We start from the raw sequence: 22,112 nt of genomic DNA, 5'->3' as shown, positions 1-22,112 counted from the left end.
CACCATATTTTACGAGATATTTGTATGAATATACTCTTGAAAACCAAAGATAAAATATCTCTAATAATTCCTAGTCAAGTGAATAAAATTTTCATTTAAGATTTTTGTTTTTCTAATGAATTTGTGTTAAGTGTTGTATTATATTAATATAGTGACTACCTGTATTTTTCTACTCATGACTGTATCATAATATTAAATACGTGACTATAATTTATAATCTAATTCCTTCGATGCTTTAAAGTCAATCTATTGACAAAAAAAAAAACCAATATAGGTATTTGTGCTTGAAAAAAGTAAAAAAAATATATTCTAGTAATTTAAATGTGTTAGTGATTTAAATAAGTAAACGATATTATTTAAAAAGTGAATATGGAACATTAATTTATTTGTTTAGAATAGAAGGAAAGTATTTTAAAATGGTTACAATGAATTCTTCGGAAAAGGCGCAGAAAGCCTGTCAGCAAGGCCCTTCCAGGTATTTTTTTATTTACACCTTTGCCTTTAAGAATTAAAAACAAAACTACATTTTTCTGTTGTCCTGCCTGTTGCATCTCATATAGCATTTATGTCTGTGTATGCCTATCTATATAATTTGTTTTTGTATTGATTCTTATCATGTAATAATTAAATAACTGTATGTATACATACACAATACAAATTAAATTAAATAATTTGTATTGTGTATGTATGATTACAGTTATAATATAGTGTATATTAAGCTGGTTTAAGTTTTTTATTACTAGTTTTACATTTAAAGCATGTGAAGACACAATTTCGATAGAAACAATTGAAAATAAATCATATTTTTATTATCACCCAGTGTTTCATCAATTGCTGATAAATTTTATCGTGGACATTAGTTACTGAGTAATAATTAATAAGAGGTTAAAGAATCCTTATGTGTTTCACCTCAATAAACCACAAATTTAAGATTCATCGGTAAAAATCTCTACATTGAAATTTATATTTACCAAATTAACTTCTAAGACTGAATTTTTTTTTTAAAATGTGTGAAAATCAAATTCAAATCAAAATAATTTTATTCAAATAAGGTTCAAGTTCAGTGTATCGTTATTTTACAAATTAAAATTTTAATCATCATTAAATGTGATCCTACCACCTATTTGAAATATAGATTCTGAAAATAAAATCGGCATGAAACTCTGCAGTTACTCTGTAAAGAAAAAAAAATCAACACAGTTCTGGAGTAGAGATGTGAGTAGTTACCAAGTTAAATCAAGGCTCGATTCCTGCTCAGGGCAGATATATGTATTCGGGTCTAACGGACGGACCCTTCTCTCACCCTCTCGTACATATAGAGATAAAGGTTTATGTACATTGAGGCAGTGGGATGTTGCAGGCTAAATCAATCAAAAATTAAAATTTGTGTACTCTGACATCTTCTGAGCAACTGCAACCAATTTCGTAAAACTTTTTCTTTGTGATCATTATTGTAAGGGTTTTTATGTAAGTAAATTAAAAAAAAAAAGTGTGTGTATTTATGTACGCACGTAAGAAGTTATACTTCATTAGCAAGCTAACTTCACGTTGCTAACTTCTTCTTCGTTGACTAGCTAACATCAAGGTATCGGTTTCTTTTGTGATGGTGTGCGATCGCATCGTAATAATTTACTCTCATCATTTTTCCCTAACGCACCAAAAGAAGTATAACTTCAAAAATAGTAAATTAATGAAGAATAAAGAGACCGTATATGTATAAGATTATGTGGCGTCGTGGGACCCCAGGTAGGAATGAAGTTCCTTCGGATAATATAGAAGCAACACGATTTGAAAAAAAATGTTGAATTTTATCTATCTATAATCTATATCTATAATCTATAATATCTATAATATATATAAACGCGAAAGGTCATTCATCACGAAATCTCCGAAACTATAACACCTACAAACTTGAAATTTGGCAGGTAGGCTCTTTATAAGACGTAGGCATCCGCTAAGAACGGATTTTACGAAACTCGACCCCTAAGGGGGTGAAATGGGGGTTGCAAGTTTGTATGAACGTGCTATGATTTTAAAGTAAGAGACTTGAAATTTAAAATGTATGCTCTATAGATGATGAGAAGGTGTTCAAATAATATATCTTTAGAAATCAACTCCCTTTTGGGGTTGAATCGGGGGATGGTAGGTTGACTCACTCATCACGAAATCTCCGAAACTATAACACCTACAAACTTGAAATTTGGCAGGAAGGCTCCTTATAGAGTGTAAACATCCGCTAAGAATGGATTTTACGAAATTCAACCCCTAAGGGGATAAAATGGGGGTTGGAAGTTTGTATGAAAGTCCCATGATTTTGAAGTAAGAGACTTGAAATTTAAAATGTATGCCTTATAGATAATGAGAAGGTGTCCAAATAATCTATCTTTAGAAATCAACTCCCTTTTGGGGTTAAAACGGGGGATGGTAGGTTTACTCACTCACCACGAAATCTCCGAAACTATAACACCTAAAAACTTGAAATTTGGCAGATAGACTCCTTATAGGGCGTAAACATTCGTTAAGAACGGGTTTTACGAAATTCGACCTCTAGAGGGGTAAAACGGGGGTTGGAAGTTTGTATGAAAGTCCTATGTTTTTGAAGTAAACGACTTGAAATTTAAAATGTATGCTCCATAGATGGTGAGGAGGTCTCTAAACAATGTACCTTTAGAAATCAACTCCCTTTCGGGGTTAAAACGGGGGATGGTACATTGACTCATTTATCACGAAATCTCCGAAACTATAACAGCTACAAATTTGACGTTTGATAGGTAGGTTCTTTATAGAGCGTAAACATCCGCTAAGAACAAATTTTATGAAACTCGACCCCTAAGGGGATAAAACGGGGGTTGGAAGTTTGTACGAAAGTCCTATGTTTTTGAAGTAAGAGACTTGAAATTTAAAGTGTATGCTCTATAGATGGTGAGGAGGTGTCCAAACAATGTATATTTAGAAATCAACTCCTTTTTGGGGTTAAAACGGGGGTTCGTAGGTTGACTCACTGATCACGAAATCTCCAAAACTATAACACTTACAAACTTGAAATTTAGCAGGTAGGCTCCTTATAGATCGTAGACATCCGCTAAGAACGAATTTTACGAAACTCGACCCCTAAGGGAGTAAAACGGGGGTTGGAAGTTTGTATGAAAGTCCTATCTTTTTGAAGTAAGAGACTTGAAATTTAAAATGTATGCTCTATAGATGATGAGAAAGTATACAAATAATGTATCTTTAAAAATAACCTCCCTTTTGGGGTTGAAACGGGGGATGGTAGATTGACTCACTCATCACGAAATCTCCGAAACTATAACAGCTACAAATTTGACATTTGGCAGGTTGGTTTCTTATAGGGCGTAGACACCCGCTAAGAACGGATTTTACGAAACTCGACCCCTAAGGGGATAAAACGGGGGAAGGAATTTTGTATGAAAGTCCTATGTTTTTGAAGTAAACGACTTGAAGTTTTAAATGTATGCTCTATAGATGGTGAGGAGGTGTCCAAACAATGTATCTTTAGAAATCAACTCCTTTTTGGGGTTAACACGGGGGATGGTAGATTGACTCATTCATCACGAAATCTCCGAAACTATAACAGCTACAAATTTGGCATTTGATAGGTAGGTTTCTTATAGGGCTTAAACATCCGCTAAGAACAAATTTTACGAAACTCGACCCCTAAGGGGGTGAAATGGGGGTTGCAAGTTTGTATGAACGTACTATGATTTTGAAGTAAGAGACTCGAAATTTAAAATGTATGCTCCATAGATGGTGAGGAGGTCTCTAAACAATGTATCTTTAGAAATCAACTCCCTTTCGGGGTTAAAACGGGGGATGGTACATCGACTCATTCATCACGAAATCCCCGAAACTATAACAGCTACAAATTTGATATTTGATAGGTAGGTTCCTTATAGAGCGTAAACATCCGCTAAGAACAAATTTTACGAAAGTCGACCCCTAAGGAGATAAAACGGGGGTTGGAAATTTGTATGAACGTCCTATGTTTTTGAAGTAAGAGACTTGAAATTTAAAATGTGTTATCTCTATAGATGGTAAGAAGATGTCCAAATAATGCGTCGAAATATATATATAAAAGAGAAAGGTCAATGACTCACTCATCACGAAAATTCAAAAACCGTTGGATGTGGTCCATCCATCCAGAATGGACAAAGATGAAATTTAGCAGGGAGGTAGATTATACTATAGTTAGTAGACGTCCGCTAAGAACGGATTTTGCGATATTCCACCGCTAAGAGGGTTTAATTGGGGTTGATAGTTTGTATGAAACATATACAGCAGCTATAAGTTCGCCTGATAGGTTATTTATACTGCAGCCTGAAAATAAATCTAAAAATGTGATGTATAGAGAGGTTTTATAAAAATAACTATTAAATTATACTAAATTGTGCCTTTTAAAAAGTTACTCAGTGTAATAAGCATTTCAAGTGACTGAAATAAAGATAATAATTTGTGTTAAACATCTTGAATGCATATCTTCATAGCCACGCGGACGTAGTCGCGGGCAACAGTTAGCGTATTAAAAAACAAAGTCCCCAAAAGTGTATGTGATCGATTCTCTCAAAATCTACTGAACGGATTTTCATGCGGTTTCACCAATGGAGAGATGATAATAGCTTCAAGAGGAAGGTTTACGGAACGGCTAAGCCGATTTTGATGAAAGTTTGCCGGAAAAACTTTGTGACACACTGATTTCAACGCGGGCGAAGCCGCGGGCACAGCTAGTATATATATATATATATATATATATATATATATATATATATATATATATATATATATATATATATATATATATATATATATATATATATATATATATATATATATATTCTAGTTCTTGATTTTGTTTTTGTTAATTGGTTTTTATCAAGTACATAAAAGTATTTAGGAAATTTAGTATTTTAGAAAATAACAAATACCGTCAAATAAAATAAATCAAACAAAATAATAATAATAATAATTCAAACTATTAAGTGAATTAAAAAAAACGTCTATTTATTTTTGTCGACAGTATAAAATTACATAAATAGTTTAAAAAAAAGTTTCCTAGTAATATTTTAGTTTTACAAACTTCATTTATACAGTCGTGTGACTGATATTACGTCACTTCCGTTATATATTTTTCTTACGGTTTTAGTATCACATTTTTCTCAGTTCGGTCGCCCAGCCAAATGTCAAAACTGCCGTAAGGAACTTCGTTCCAAAAATATACAAAAATACAATGTTTGCTGGTTCACCTAGTTTATTACGAAATGTCGAATAACATTGAATGAATCAATAGTTTATCTTCACCCTCCCACATGTATTGTCTAAATATGGGTCAAATTAGAAACAATTAGAAGCTTGTAATGAAGAATGAAATTGTAATAACATATATTTTTCCTATAACCTTTCCTATAACTTGGGTATCTTTATGTCAAGAGTGAATAGGCATCTTCTAGGCAAGTACATCACCTTAGGCTGCATCTTCACTTACCATCAGGTGAGATCGCAGTCAAGCGCTAGTCTATATATTTAAAAGAAAAATATATTTTTCCTTTAAATTATTAATAATGGTATACTAGCTGTGCCTTTTGGTTTCGCCTAGGTAATTGCTGGATTTTTTTCTGATCATCATCTATCTAGCCCAGTGGTCGGCAACACGCGGCTCGTGAATGTTTTTTCAGTGGTTATTTTTCTAGCTATAAAGTATGTTTTAACAATTTTAATACCATTTTCATTTTTTCTATGGGATATGACCAATACGTAGGTAATTCCCGCCTTTAGTTTATTTTGCCACCTTGTGGCTCTCGCTTGCCAAAAGGTTGCCGACCGCTGATCTAGCCCAATAGGTTTAGTTATCTAGACTAATAAGCTTATCTTTAATGTATAAAAGTTATCTAGTATAACTAGGATACAGCAAAAATAAGAGATATATAGATTAATATCTTGCTCAAAATCCGTAGCAGCCCGACTGGAAAGTGGTGGGGCGGGTGGGGGTAGTTCGTCCTCACAGAAGAAGATCACAGACAAGTATTACTGCTTTCATGTAGTTTTGTGATCCTCTGGAGAATTAAGTAACTACACTATGTGATGTATTTTGGTGACAACGGGGACACAGTTTACATCACGTTTGTGATGTTCCCATTGTTACTAGTGTCTAGAGATTACAGTTATTGTTTAACGTTATCTATTATTAGAATCGCTTATTAACTTTTTTTTGTGTAAGTTTTGGGATAAATAGCTTTGTACTTTAATATTGTAGACTGTACCGAGACAGACGTCAGACTGTACCTAGACAGACGTCAGACTGTACCGAGACAGACGTCAGACTGTACCAAGACAGTCGCTAGATTGTATTGAGACAGATGTCTGACAGTACCGAGACAGTCGCCAGGTTACACCGAGACAGTCGCCAGACTGTACTGCGACAGACTTCAGGCACACCAACCCACCCACCACTGGCACACCATCACCGATGCCAGTCTATACTTTATATTTTACTGTTTAAATTTTATCTTACACATTAGTTAATGAAAGGATTTATCAGAGGAAGTATACCAGATCTTTAGAGCTTGTAACACTCCAAAATTATAAATAATTGTGTTTGCTAGCAAACGAAAAAAAACTACTTCAGTTACATCGATAAGTATACAACGTAAGTAGGCGAAAAAACTTAGAATAGAATAGAATGAATTCGATACGATTTTCGAGGGTTCCCCTCGATTTCTCTGGGATTCTATCATAACATCCTGGTTTCCTGATAATGGTAACACCCTTGGGATATTTCCTTTCCAACAATAAAAAGAATTATCAAATCCAGCTTATAAACGACGAAGTTATTCCCGAACGTACATAATATATATATATATATATATATGGTCGAATTAAGTAACCTCCTCCTTTTTTGAAGGCGATTAAAAAACAACTTTTGGTTTCGCAGTTGGCGTATAAAAAAATATACAACAAACTTATTTATATGTCGGATTCCTCTATACGACAGTTTACTTAATCAGTAACTGGTGAATTAGGCTAGAGCTTGGTGGATAAGATTTTTAAGGAAGGTTATCAAATATTACAAGTATATTCATGTGGCTATTTTCTTTTCAGGGACACCACTAAAAGCACCAAAGATGACAAAGAGAAAGATAAAAAAGATAAAGATAACATGATAGCCAACTTGCCGCCGAGCGTCCAGGCTCTCATGTCGACAATACCGTCGCCGGAGGAGTCGCCAAACTACCTTGTTTATAAGAAGGTCAGCTGAAGAGCATGGGATTCTTTTTTTTTTATACAACTAGGTCGGCAAACGTACGGCTCGCCTGATGGTAAGCAATTACCTTCAATTATCAGCTTATAGACATCGCAAGCGCGTTGCCGACTCTATCCCTTATTCCACCCTGGAGCTTTGGTCACCTTACCAACAGGAACACAACACTGCTTGAAAGCAGTATTATTTAGCTGTGATCTTCTGTAAGTTCGAGGTACTACCCCAGTCGGGCTGCTCCATATTTTGAGCAGGAAATTTCCTGCTGTACCCTACCACAGCATCAACACATACCATACATGGTGTAAGATCTTTGATCCAACTGTATTTTTTGTGTGTATGTTTTGTAATGCTCTGAAGTTGTATTGTGTTTTTGTGGTGAGTAACAGAGACAGAGAGTTGACAGCGGGGGTAGGACTTGTTTCAACTGTCTCTATGTTGCGGTAACCGCTTACCATCAGTCGAACCATTAGCTTGACATGAGAGTGGTAAAAAATGTGAATCGATCTTTATTATATTTTCGAAGTGAAACTTTACAATGAAACATATAAATGTGTAGGGGGAAACGAGATAGCATACATTACTGCTAAAAACGCGTAATCGACGCATTGTGCTTACGACCTTTTTGACTTTTTAGAGTTAACTCCTTAAGAATCGATTTTCATATAAGCCACCCGGTATGAAAAAATATGATTATTAAAATCTACCGATTGAATGACCTCGTTACGTTTCTCGTAACGCCATCTATCGTTATTCGATTCATTTATTTACCATTTGATATGGTATTAATTTTTTTTTTTAGACTAGTAAGCCTTTTTTGTGCCTATTTAGACAGTCGATCTGAAGGAGTAAACTCCAGTCGTGTGTCGGAGCTGACGCACACACTTTTTTATGGTGTGTTATTTGTCGCAATAATAGTCAAGTTTGTTTACTGATTTCTCTGTTATATTTTAAAGATGGAAGCAATAATCGAGAAGATGCAAGATGAAACGACGGGGGTTCCCGTGCGTACCGTCAAGAGCTTCATGACTAAGATACCGTCGGTAAGTGCTTTTAAGTGTTACTAACTGCACCACGTGATTTCATCCGCGTAATTTCCGATCCCGTGGGATTGTCGGGATAAAAGTAGACCGTGTGTCATGCTAGATCTCCAGCTTTCTACGTACCATCACTTCAGCCTATCGCAGTCCACTGCTGGACATAGGCCTCCACAAGTTTGCGCCAATAATGTGTGTTGCCATAGTCACCTTTTGTCGCACTTTGTCTCACCGAAGACGCTGCTGCCCATCTTCGGCTTGTGTAGTTTAAAGCCAAACAGTTGGATGGTTATCTCGCCATCGGTCGGCATTTTAAGTTCCAAGGTGGTAGTACTATTACGACACCTACGCGAAGAGAGGGGGTGGCTATACTCTTTACTGCCGTAACCACACAGCAGACCAACGTACCAAAATACATTAAAATCGATCCAAAAGTTTTTGTTTGAAAGAATAACATACATACATCCGTTCATGACAAACTTTGACGTTTATAATATTAGTAGTATTAGTTTTACGTTTACTATCATGCGTTGACGTAACGGTCACAGGCTGTTGCGCTGGCGGTCGTGGGTTCGCTCCCGGCACACGACAAACATTTGTACTGGCCATACAGATGTTTGTGCAGTCCTTGTGGGTCTGCCCATCGAGAGCACGTTAAGCCGTCGGTTCCAGTTGTTATCAAGTACACTTGATAGCTATCGTTACTCATTATAGGGTATATATCCGCCAACCCGCATTGGAGTAGCGTGGTGGATTAACCTCTGATCCTTCTATTACATGGCGAGAGAGGCCTGTGCCCAGCATTGGGATATTACAGGCTGAAGCGTTGACACAAAACATCAGTTAAATACAAGCAGTAGTTTAAATTCAACTGTAAACCTATCTCGAATATTCATTGGTTAACGGGTTTCTAGTCAGTTGATAACCATCTTCATATTAACTAATGATCATACCGGATATATATTTATATTCCAATCAAGTCCACAGTAGTCATACTGTGCTTTTATGCCTTGGAATGTTACATTTGTACAGACGTTTAAAATACATACGTCATTGCTAAACAAAACTATTTTTAACGGACCTTAAAAAAAGGAGGAGGTTCTCAATTCGATTTGTTTTTTATGTTCGTTAATCGTAAGAACTGCTCAAACATCCAGACCATGGCAAACATCTGTATGGCCAATACAAATGTTTGTTATGTGCGGGATGTTTTGTGTATATCTTATAAATGGTATGTAGTGTATGTGGTTAAATTGAATGCCTTTCGCTTGTATACGAGTATATACTCACATAGTAGGTACATATCCCAAAAATATTTATATATGTAACGCTGTGCTCGCGGCTTCGCCCGCGTTGAAATCAGTGTGTCACAAAGTTTTCCCGACAAAATTCCAGCGAAACTCTCATCGAAATCGGCTTAGCCGTTCCTTAAACCTTCTACTAACTATAATCTGCCTCCCTGCCAAATTTCATCTTTGTCCAACCTGGATGGATTGGACCATCCACCGGTTTTTGAGTTCTCGTGATGAGTGAGTCAGTGACCTTTCTCTTATATATATATATATATATATAGATTACGATGCATTATTTGGACATCTCCTCACCATCTAGAGAGCATACATTTTAAATCTCTTACTTCAAAAACATAGGAGTTTCATACAAACTTCCAATCCCCGTTTTACGAAATTCGACCCCTAAGGGGTTAGGGGTCAAGTTTCGTGAAATCGGTTCTTAGCGGATATCTACGTCCTATAAGGAGCTTACCTAACAAATTTCAAGTTTGTAGGTGTTATAGTTTCGGAGATTTCTTGATGAGTGAGTGACCTTTCGCTTTTATATATATATAAAGATTACCAGCTGATCCCGAAAACGAACGAATGAACAATGTTCTGTCATATGTGGGTAAGGCCTATCTACTACCTAGCTGGGGTATACAAATACAATTTCATAAAAATCTGTCAAGGCACCCAGGAAGACTGCGGCAACCTTTGTTACTAGTACTGTGAAACGATATTTTAATAAATTAGATACAAAAAAAATCTGATTTCCTTCCCAGGTTTTCACAGGTTCAGATCTGGTCTCCTGGCTCCAGAAACACCTAGCTCTCGATGATAACTCGGAAGCCCTGCATTTGGCTCACCTCCTAGCCGCTCACGGTTACCTGTTCCCTATTGATGACCACTGCCTCACTGTCAGGAACGATAACACTTACTATCGGTAAGTTAAATAATTTACTAGCTGACCTGGCGAACTTCGTATCACCTAATTTTTTCTGAAATATAATAATAACATAATATATCAAAATAAAATATAGCCTATCTTTTAAGTTGGATCAAACTGCACACGGTGTGCAAATTTGACTAAAATCGGTTAAGTAGTTTAGGAGTCCATTGAGGACAAACATTGTGACACGAGATTTATATATATTAAGATTTCTCTTAGAATTAAAACAGTGAGTACTTTTTTTATATAACTAGGTCGGCAAACAAGCGTACGGCTCATCTGCTGGTAAGCGATTACCGTAGCTTAAAGACGTATGCAATACCAGAAGTATCGCAAGCGCGTTGCTGACCCTATCCCCAATTCCCCCAGGAACTCTGCTCACCTTACTCACCAACAGGAACACAGCACTGCTTGGAAGCAGTATTATTTAGCTGTGATCTTCTGTAAGGTCGAGGTATTATCCCCGTCGGGCTGGTCCATATTTGTTTTTCACTTTATACTTTAAATTTATTTTAGTACTTGAGAAAGGTTTGCCGATTCTTCTCTGCTACTACAGTACACACGTAGTTGATAGAATAATCAATGTATGTAATTGATAGCACGTTGTATTACTTGATTGATGTAAAATAAAATCGGTTTTGTACGTTTGTGAGCAAACACAGTTGTAATAATAGATTTAAGTGTAGTTTTATTGTATGATTTCAAATGAAAAATAATTTTCTTCCAGTTTTCAAACACCATACTTCTGGCCGTCGAATCAATGGGAGCCTGAGAACACCGACTATGGTAAGTAAAAACGTGAATAAACACAATTACGACAAACTTATAACAGTTATAACATATGACAATCGATCTGGTATAGTGGTGCGAGTAGTCGCCTAAATCGCCGACGGTTTGCGGGTTCGATCCTGCTCGGGGTGGGTGTTTGCGTTTGTACAAATATTTCTTTCCGGCTTGGATGTCTGCTCTTGTGGGTCTACCCACTGTGTACCAAAGAATATGTAAAGCCATCGGTCCCGGTTGTTATCATGTACACCTGATAGCGATCGTTACTCATAGTAGGGAATATATCCGCCAACCCGGATTGGAGCAGCGTGGTGGATTAAACTCCAATTCTTCTCCTACGTAGAGAAAGAGGTTCATGCCCAGCCGTGGGATGTTACAGGCTGGATATATTTAGTTAAATGTGGATACATTTCCAGCGGTGTACCTCTGCAAGAGAACAATGCAAAACAAGGCTCGCCTGGAGTTAGCAGACTATGAGGCGGAGTCCTTGGCTCGTCTCCAGAAAATGTTCAGCAGGAAATGGGAGTTTATCTTCATGCAGGCAGAGGCTCAGAGTAAGGTAAATAAATGTTTTTTTTTTACTATTCCGAAAATGAGAAAATTGTTGAAAGACTGTTCTCAATTAAAAACAAAACGAGCGTGCTTTAGACCACACGACCGAAGTAAAACTTCTTTAACTCCATCTAACTTATATCTCCCTCTCAACTTCCGTTCGCCTCGTTCGATTACACTTTTCGTAATGCTCTCTTTACGCATAGACCAGCTTATTCCCGAAGTCAAGCGTACGTAAAGAAGTTTTACTTCAAAAACAACATTTGCTGATTGAGATCATAGTGGCTGACTTTGTCCATGTGTCGTAACTGAGGTAGGGCACAGCAGGAATTTCCTGCTCAAAATATGGAGCAGCCCGACTGGGATAGTACCTCGACCTTACAGAAGATCACAGCTAAATAATACTGTTTTCAAGCAGTATTGTGTTCCTGTTGGTGGGTAAGGTGACCAGAGCTCCTGGGGGGATTGGGAATTGGGTCGGCAACGCGCTTGCGATGCTTCTGGTGTTGCAGGTGTCTATAAGCTACGGTAATCGCTTACCATCAGGTGAGCCGTACGCTTGTTTGCCGACCTAGTGACATAAAAAAAAAAAAAATTCAATGAAGGAAGGACACAGATAATAATTTACAAGTCTGCTAAGAGATTGCGCTAGTAGTAGCATTTGAATTTATATTTTGATGTTGACAACACTCACAGTAACTGTAGTGTTTCTTGCCGATTCTTATCAGCAGAAGTGTGCAATTTTTTTTAATTACTTTAATAGTGTAGCTCAAGGATGAGCAAAACGAGGCCCGTTAAACATTTTTATGCGGCAAAACAGCGCCAAATTTCACATTAAAAATTTCAAGTAAATTAGTTTTTCTGTTCTTTTCTTGTTTGTTTTTATCTTGCATGAAAACCTGTAAAGACAACACTTTGCTGAAGATTGTGATATGATCAAATGCATAGTTTACGATTCTAGGAACATCATTCAGAGAACATCATTCATACAGAGAAACATTCATTAATATACAAATCTTCTATATATATCTTAATTAGTTAAATAGCGATTCAAAAGTACTTTTAAAGCTTACAGGAATAAAGTAAACTTTGATTATGATTGCAGGTGGATAAAAAGCGAGATAAACTGGAACGAAAAGTTCTGGATAGTCAAGAAAGAGCCTTCTGGGATGTACATCGGCCGATGGTAAAGTATCAGGCCTTATTAAATACGAGTATATTATTTAATTTCATATCAGAAAAAATTACTTGAGAGTAATATAACATTATATAGGTTATATTATATTGCGTGAAGTTTCCGATTCCGATCATTTGATTATTTGTTCGCAATTATTAGTCAATGTGACTAACATTGCTTACAAACGTTTAAAAGAAAAACTTAAGAATTATATATTAATTAAATTAACCTTACACTAATTACCCTCTAGCCCTTCATTTATTACTTACGGTCGCTTTTCCAACAACAACTTGGCATTTGAAACAGTTTTCGAGGTGATACTTCTTTAGAATAGTTATGATTTGAAACTCGATGAAACGAAAATGCGTCACGATAAACAAACACAGAAATGTGTAGGAGAGAATGAGATAGAATACATTCCACGTTATTTTATATTCTCTTTTAGAATTAAATTAATAACAATTTTTTCTATATATATTTCAGCCGGGATGTGTGAATACGACGGAATTGGATCCGAAGAAGCTTTCAAGGATCAACGCTATGAAGGCGAAGAGACTCAGGCAATGTCAGGAATTATTATTGCAGCATAATTTAAAGGTAAATATAATAACTCTTGGCTGTGTGGCTACGGCACTATAGAATTTAGCCACCCCCTTTTTCATCTCATGGGTGTCGTAAGATGCAACTAAGGGATAGCAAAGTTCCAATACCACCATGGAACTAGCGAAGCCAACCGATGGCGGGATCATCATCCAACTGCTGACTTTGAAACACACAGGCCGAAGACGGGCAGCAGCGTCTTCGGTGCGACAAAGCCAGCCCTGCGGTCACCAACCCGCCTGCCCAGCGTGGTGACTATGGGCAACACACATGAGTTCACGCCATTTTAGGCACGAACTTGTGGAGACCTATGTCCAGCTGTGGACTGCTATAAGCTGAAGTGAGTGATAATACTCTACCGCAAACTCGCAGTGGAGCTGCGTGGTGGGTTAAGCTCTGATCCTTCTCCTACATGAAGAAAAAGACTATGGAAATAATTTCACATTACATGATTGGCGTTCCGTTTTACCCCTCGGGGTACGGAACTTTCGAAATGTGAAAAAGATTGTTTTCTAGGTAGCAACGTGTGAGGTAAGGTGTGTGTTAGCTGCTAGACAGGGTCGGGGGTAGTCAGAAACGCGCTTGCGATGCTTCTGGTGTCGCTGCGGTAATCGCTTACCATCCGGTTGATCGTACTGTTGTTTGCTACCGTTGGATTACAAAAAATGAAATGGAAGGCAGTGTGACTGATCTCTAATCATTCTCCCAATCTCTAACTTCTTAAGAAAATTCGGACCCTCGACCCCTAACTACGTTCCTCCTACAAATGGGTATTCTGTTGGTGTTCTAGATCACGTTCCGTGTGTAACAAAAATTTCTAGCCCGTTTTTAAATATGTCTTATCAGTACTTCCACCACTCACAAAACAAATAATGCTATATATTTATATTAATTTTTTTCCAGAACAATCCTATAGTAACGATAACAAACGCCCAGGAAAGCGAAGAGGCGATACAGAAGAATTCCGAAAAGACAGAAGACAGTAGTGTGAAGGAAAACGGTAATTAATGTTTACTTTCACAGAACAATAAGATGTAAAAATTCCGGTTTTACCGCTTGCTCTTTTTTTTTTTTTGGTCGTTATGGTATATTTAGTGCCCTTTACGCTAACATTAGTGAATGAATTTGAATAAAACTTGATATGATATACCTAGGTCCATATGACGAGTATGTACTAGTACTCTGGATAACTTTTATACCGATATTTAGTACAAATTGTACTTCTGTACAGGCAAAGTGACGCCACGTTGACGCAACGGTGACAACACTGGTTTATGGCTGTTGCTCTGGCGGTTGCGGTTTCGACCCCCGCACATGACAAACATTTGTATTGGCCAAACAGGTGTTTGCCGTGGTCTGTGTGTTTGTGCAGTCCTTGTGGGTCCCCACCGTGCCTCGGAGAGCACGTCAAGCCGTCGGTCCCGGTTGTTATCATGTACACCTGATAGCGATCGTTAGTAGAGCAACGTGGCGGATTAAGCTCTGATCCTTCTCTTACATGGGGAAAGAGGCATATGCCCAGCAGTGGGATATTACAGGCTGGAGCGTAATTATGTTTCCAGGTGAGACATCCCAAATTAAACCACAAGTCGTGGAGCCTGAAAAGTCCATCGAGCAACAGATCGAGGCAGCGAGACGACAGCTAACCGTGCTGAAAGCCCGCTTGGAGAGGAGGAACGTGAGAGTCAGTAAAGTGGCCGAAATGTGAGTGATAGTGTAACTGTATCTATAGCCGAACTGTAACTGTATCTTCTTGATAAGTGATTGTGTGACTGTATCTATAGCCGTTATAAATTTATGGCGAAATGTGGGGATCGTACGCGCGAACGCCAGCGCCATTGTAGTAGGGGAGGAAGAGGGGGTTTAATGGCTTTCAGTTGTGCCAGTAAAGCACGCTTGATTTCGCTAATGTCGCGTTAAGTGGAGAATACACAAAGGAGATTGATACGTACGGCGTTGAGATAAATTTTTGGAGTTGCTTCAGTTCGTCAGTGTGAGATAATAGGGGTGGCCTTGTGAAGTACTCCAACAGTACTCACCCTTTTTTTAGTCTAAAGGAGCCGATCAGATTAGTAAAAAAAATGTTTGTTAGAAAAAATCGAGCGCGTCAGATTATTATGCTATACAGACGCTTCGTCTTGATGTTCTAATCGTTCTGACCCAAAATATGACAATTAAGTAGAGGAAATTCCTAAACATTTTTGAATATCATATCAAAAATTGACCGCTCCAGCGGGATTCGAACCCGCGTCTCCCACTGACCGTGTCGGCGCTCTAGCCAATTAAGCTATGGAACGATATACCCGCGGTGGTTCGCTTAAACCGAATATAAAAATCATCATATCAAAAATTTCGATTCAGCGGGTATATTAGAATCCCGCTGGAGCGGTCAATTTTTGATATGATATTCAAAAATGTTTAGAATTCCTAATGTGAGGGTAACACAAAAATAAAATCGTAGAGGCAATTCCTGTTTAAAAACGAATGCTGGGACTTTTACACGTTCTCCCCACAAGTGACAGGGCATACATCATATATAACCTGTTTTGTCTTTTTAGCATATAACCTTCATAATCTAATAGGTCCCAACGATGCTCTAGTAAATCCCGATTTAGCTTTTTGGCCTCCACTACTATAAGTCGCTTCCATCCATCCATGTCCATCTACTGTGACCATTGCGCTTACGCGTTATCAGTTAATGATTGATTATATTGTGTGTGTTACAGGTTCATATCCTACTGTGAGCAGTATATGGAGTATGATGCGTTCCTCACACCGCCCGAGTGGCCGAACCCATGGATCAGCGATACTACAGAGCTATGGGACCAAGAGAAACAATGGTAAGAAATTGTTGTACTTTTAAGGGTTTCGTAAAGCTAAAGACGTTTATGATGAGCTTTCTGTTTGCAAAAAAAAAAAACTTTAAATGAGGTAGGGCACAGGAGGAAATTTCCCATTCAAAATATGGAGCAGCCCGACTGGGGTAGTACCTCGACCTTACAGAAGTCCGCAGCTAACTAATACTATTTTCAAACATTTTGTTCCGGTTGGTGAGTAAGGTGACCAGAGCTTCTGGGGGGGAATTGGGGATAGGTACGACAACGCGCTTGCAATGTTTGGTGTTGCAGACCTCTATAAGGTACGGTGATCGCTTACCATAAGGTGTGTCGTACGTTGTTTGCCGATTTAGTTATACATATGGCTTAGCAAATAGCACGGATGGCCACTGAAGGGGGGATTTGTAAAATTATTTGTATCTTAGTATGTGTTCCCTCCCTAAGCCTCCCATCTCCCTCGTAGCGAACCTCCGCTCTGCCCAGTTGTGGCACGTCAGTTCACCAGCCATGCCTGCCCGCAGCAAGGAACCGCTGCCACTGCGGCGGGTGCGGCGCTGGTCCTTCGGCCTCAGGGAGCTGCTGAGGGACCCGCCCGGCCGGGAGCACTTTGCCAAGTTCCTCAGCAAGGAGTTCAGCGGAGAGAACCTCAAGTAAGGAAGCATCCATACTTGAAAACTTATTTGGCTTTATTTTCCTATGACCTTTTGACCTTTCATTTTGTATAAGATTTTAAGTAGTAAAACTAGCTGCCCGGACAGACTTTGTTCTGTCAATAGTTAACAGTAAAACAAAATTGTTTTAGTATTAAAACTTTCCGTGGTACTTAAAGAACATACAAAAAAATAAATTAGCCAAATCGGTCGAACCATTCTCGAGTTATACGCTTAGCAACATTCATTTTTATTTATATATAAGATTATTTAAAAACGGGATATTTACCATGCTTTCTTATTTTCATTTTTCGGAGCTCGATATTTCGACATTATCTACGAATGTCTTGTTAACGAGACTCCATGGATTATTTAAATAATTATACCCTCATTTAGTTCGTAGTCGGTTAATAATCCTATACATTTCAGATTCTGGCTAGCCGTGCAAGAGTTGAAGGCACTTCCGATAAGACGAGTGTCTTCCAGAGCGAAGGAAATTTGGAAGGAGTTCTTTGCCTCTGACGCTCCATCTCCAGTCAACATCGACGCCGCTAGCAGGTAGGTATTGTATTGTATTGAATTGTATTGTTGTGGGCTCGGTTTTCCGCATTTAGACTCAAAGGTGGTCCGTTATGCATGAAAAAGAGGGCTGGCTAATTAAGCCAACTCAACTCCTTCCAGAAGCTCAGAAGCCTCCTGGGGCGTTCACAGGCCTCTCGGAGCGTCCTTATTTCCTTAAGGTAGCAGGAAGGTATTGGGGTAGCTCACAGCAGCAACTATCTTGATCAAAATCTGGAACAGCCAAGCAAATGAAGTACCAGTAGAAGATCACAGCTAAATAATACTGTTTTCAAGCAGTATTGTGTTCCTGTTGGTGAGTAAGGTGACCAGATCTCCTGGGGGGATTGGGGATAGGGTCGGCATCACGCTTGCGATGTTTCTGGTGTTGCAAGTATACCTCGCTTGGCGACCTAGTTATATTTAAAAAAAAGTGATAAATTTATTTTATTTTTCAATTAACTGCGTTTTAATACTATATTGATAATATCTTGAAAGAAATACTAAAAAAAAAGAATTCTTTAAATTATTGTAATCATTTTTTTCTTTTATTATTTTCCAGAGAGTTAACAAGAGCGAAAGTGGAGTCTGGTACAGCGGATAGATACTGCTTCGATCAGGCACAGGTATAACGATATTTTTTTATCAAAAAAAAAGTCTTGAATTTACATCGACAAGACTAAAAAAGTACCACACAATTAACACCAGCTTTTGAATAAAACGAAAAAGGAATCATCATTATCGGTGAATCCAGATAAAAGTTATTTATTTATTTCTCCATACATACAAGTTTACAGAGCTTTGCTTCAGACACAAGTAAATCAATCGGAAAAAAAAGTAAAAACATAAATATGTCAAATGGAGACAATAATGATAAATATAGAAATATAAATAAACAATCTAATCGAAATACGATAATAAAAATTTACAATTTCAATAAAAATACATTAATTTCGTTTCGAGTGAATTTCATAAAAACTGACATGAGGCCAAGGAACGTATACGAATATATATGGAGAAAAAACTATGGGTAAAACCCTAGATTGTAAATAATAATACTCTTACATTGTTTTTGACGACATATTGGCGCAACGGTCACAGTACTGGTTTGTGGCTGTAGCGCTGGCGGTTGCGGGTTTGATCCCCGCACATGGCAATTTGTATTTGCCATACGGCTGTTCGCCGTTATCTGAGCGTTTGTGCTTGTGTATTGTGAGTGTGGAGTTGAGTAAGAGACGTTTAATTTTTTATTATTGATTGTTCCAGGCTCACGTGTATCATCTCATGAAGTCAGACAGTTACTCGAGGTACCTCAGATCTGAGATGTACAAAGATTATTTGAATGGATCCAAGAAGAAGGTGTGTCCATAGTATAATTTATAAAATACCTAGCAGCACCCTGCGCGGGTTCCTACGCTTTTTTATTTTATTGTTTGGCCGTACCAACTCGGAAACCTTTGTGGGGCTCATGCACAACACTTTGCTGACGATCATGATCAAATGCATAGTTTACGATTCTATAAAGGACATACAGACAAACATTCATTTATATATATATAGATGATTTGATTGATTAATGAATTATGCTGAAGAGTTTGTTTGTCTGAACGCGCTAATCAAGGACTTTTTGTGTTAGATAATCCATTTACCGAGGCACGTCCCACTGCTGGGCGTATCCTTCTTTCCCCATGTAAGAGAAGGATCGGCTCGTAATCCACCACGGTGTTTACTTGGAGGTTGGGTTATATATTGTCTACTATAAGTAACAATCGCTATCAGGTGCATGATAACAACCGAGACCGACGGCTTAACGTACTCTTCGAGGCACAGTGTGGCATATAGAGGTTTGTACATGTAGACATACCATTGCCGAAATTATAAGTGAAAAAAGATGAAGAAGTAGGAAATTACAGCTCATTACCAAGTAAGATAAAGTAAAAAGTCGAAATATTTGAAAAACAAAACGCTGCTTAGATATAGGTAAAGAGGGTATGAACAACCGCCTTAACCGTGAAAACGAGTGTGTCACACGACTGAAGTAAAACTTCTGCACAATAGCCCTGCACTGTGTGTCTTAGATACACGAAACGTAACTGGCTATGAGAGAACCTCTCTCTCTCTTGTTCCGTTCGCCTTCCTTTTCACACTTCTCGTAACGCTCTCGTCACGCATTCACCAGCTTACACTCCAAGTCAAACGTGCGTTAAGAAGTTTTACTGTTATTCATATTTTCTTATCTATGTAGATATGTTTCTGCAGATTGTGATTCGAATTTTCTTTTTCAGACATCCGTGAAAGGGATACGGTCAATAGTGTCTTTCACGGGAAGGAAAGAGACCTCGGCCAACTGAACATCCTTATACAATGTATGGAATATTATCAAAATTTATATAGTATTAATTTTTTTGCTTATATGCAATACTTTATAAGTTTTTATTTTTTAATTGACTATTGTGTATTATTTCGATTGTTTTTGAATTCAATTGTTAGTTAATTGACAGATGTAATGCAACAAATTGATTTGATAATCATTATGTAAAAAAGGGATTACATTCTCGAAATATACATTATACATGATGACAAGCGACCGACATTACATTAAAACACACACACACACCCACACACTCACACACACACACTACATACCATTTACAAGATATATACAAGACATCAGTCACATAAAGGCGGGAGTTTAGTCACAAGACACGTTTACAACTGAACTTAGGCTACTAGTCCGAGAGCTGGCACCAATTTTTTGGTAGGTATTTGAGGTAAGGTCAATTCGACTTGCTTTGACATGTGAACGCTGTGTCACCTACAAAGGTGCACACATCAGAATTAATTTGAATTTTCTATTACAAATTTTTTATCAAACGTGTACTGCTGGTGTCCTGTTTAGGTAAATAAGTAAATAAGTTAGCTGGAAACTTGTAACATACCTCTCCTATTATACCCCAACCTGCGGACCTGGCTGGTGAGTAGCGGGGCTAAATCCACCCAAAAAATTGTTGCCAGTTCTCCTACACATATATTAATTATTAGCATTTAATTTATAAAATTTATTACATATAATAAAAATGTAACGGATCGCTGTCATAGAAGATTTATGAGAGAAAAAATTATTGATAACTCTATCAACGCAAATAGCACCCAAAACAATGAATGTTAGAATTCTTGCCTGTGCGTTTGTGCACGCTAATCTCAGAAACGGCTTATTCGATTTAGATGTCGTTTACACTAGTATATTTTGGTAAGCTTACACTTCACTTAGTGTTTAGTGTTTGTTTCATGTCAATCGGTTCATAAATAAAAAAGTTATGCCACGACGACGGTGTTTATAATACAAAATAAACAAAAAGATATATCCAAAAAATTGCTGTCCAAAGTCACTATTCCACGCGGACGAAGGCGCGGGCACAGCTATTATTATAATACATATTTTTGTTTAACAAACATATCCGAACGATAGCGGTAGTATACGGAGGATTTGACATTAGCTGTTTCGTGCGATTTTTATATTGACATCTAATTTGTCATTATAAAGGAATGATCCAGAAGGACTTTACCGCGCATGACCGAGAATTTTGACAAGATGGGCAGACGTAATTTTATGATACAAGAGATTTCATTGTTAATAGCGAAATTATTGTTTAATTACTAAAGTATGTAATTATGTATCTTATAAATGGTGTGTAGTGGGTATAACGGTATGTGTGATTTAATTTATTGCCTTTCGCTTGAATGTATACTGTATATTTTTTTATTTTTTTTTATCACAAAAAAAAATTCAAAGTTAGTAAGATTAAACAACCAAAAAGTTTTTTTTAATAATTCTTTTTTATTAATAATTCATGACGTAATTTATATATTATTTCAATTTTACGTGTTTAGGTGTTAATAATAGATATAAAATGTTTAAGTGATTTGGATAATAATCTTTCATTTATTATTAATAAATAAAATAAATCATAATTAATATTAATTTATGTAAGAAATTATAGTAACGTCTCGATTTAATTTTAATTTGTACAGACTATTTATAAGTGCGAAAGTTATGAGCTGAACGGATTTTGATGGAATTTAACGGTCTGGACAATGATTTTATTACGCCAAGAATATGTATGATTCCCAGGTGGATTTTTTTTACTTCGTCGAACTCATATTTTAATGTACTATTAAAATTACATTAAAAAAAAATAAGAATTTGAACGAACAAAAGCACAAAATCGACCTTACGACCCCCGTCAAATTTAGTGAAACAGAACAATAAACTCCTCACATTCAACAGCCTCCACTAGAATTAATTCTTGTGTCGGGGGTCCGAAAACACACAATACACAAGCACAAACGCCCAGACCACGACAGACATTTGTATGGCCAATACAAATGTGCCATGTACATCGAACCCGCAACCGCCAGCGCAAC

At 37.3% G+C, this 22,112-nt stretch overlaps 1 protein-coding gene across 1 annotated transcript; it reads left to right on the top strand.

Annotated features, from left to right (window-relative positions):
• The first annotated feature begins 357 nt into the window (after nucleotides 1–357).
• On the top strand, nucleotides 358–20,252 carry LOC123665991 (regulator of G-protein signaling 7). Its single transcript, XM_045600208.1, has 16 exons — nucleotides 358–475; nucleotides 7,111–7,258; nucleotides 8,224–8,310; nucleotides 10,361–10,521; nucleotides 11,255–11,313; nucleotides 11,730–11,872; nucleotides 12,971–13,051; nucleotides 13,526–13,639; nucleotides 14,546–14,642; nucleotides 15,205–15,346; nucleotides 16,369–16,482; nucleotides 17,001–17,129; nucleotides 17,559–17,687; nucleotides 18,250–18,313; nucleotides 18,954–19,046; nucleotides 19,973–20,252. Exons 1-16 carry the CDS (start codon nucleotides 417–419, stop codon nucleotides 20,036–20,038), a joined length of 1,686 nt encoding a protein of 561 aa, XP_045456164.1. The 5' UTR covers nucleotides 358–416; the 3' UTR covers nucleotides 20,039–20,252.
• The last annotated feature ends 1,860 nt before the right edge of the window (nucleotides 20,253–22,112 follow it).

The sequence above is a fragment of the Melitaea cinxia genome, chromosome 25 (assembly GCF_905220565.1).
Source record: "Melitaea cinxia chromosome 25, ilMelCinx1.1, whole genome shotgun sequence".
In the NCBI taxonomy this organism is placed as follows: Eukaryota; Metazoa; Arthropoda; class Insecta; order Lepidoptera; family Nymphalidae; genus Melitaea; species Melitaea cinxia.
This window is presented reverse-complemented; position numbering and strand designations above follow the sequence as displayed.

Coding starts and splice junctions, on each gene's coding strand:
- LOC123665991 (XM_045600208.1), top strand. CDS start 417: ATGGTTACAATGAATTCTTCGGAAAAGGCGCAGAAAGCCTGTCAGCAA. Junction 11,314..11,729: donor GCCTGAGAACACCGACTATG/GTAAGTAAAAAC, acceptor ATACATTTCCAG/CGGTGTACCTCTGCAAGAGA. Junction 15,347..16,368: donor GTCAGTAAAGTGGCCGAAAT/GTGAGTGATAGT, acceptor TGTGTGTTACAG/GTTCATATCCTACTGTGAGC.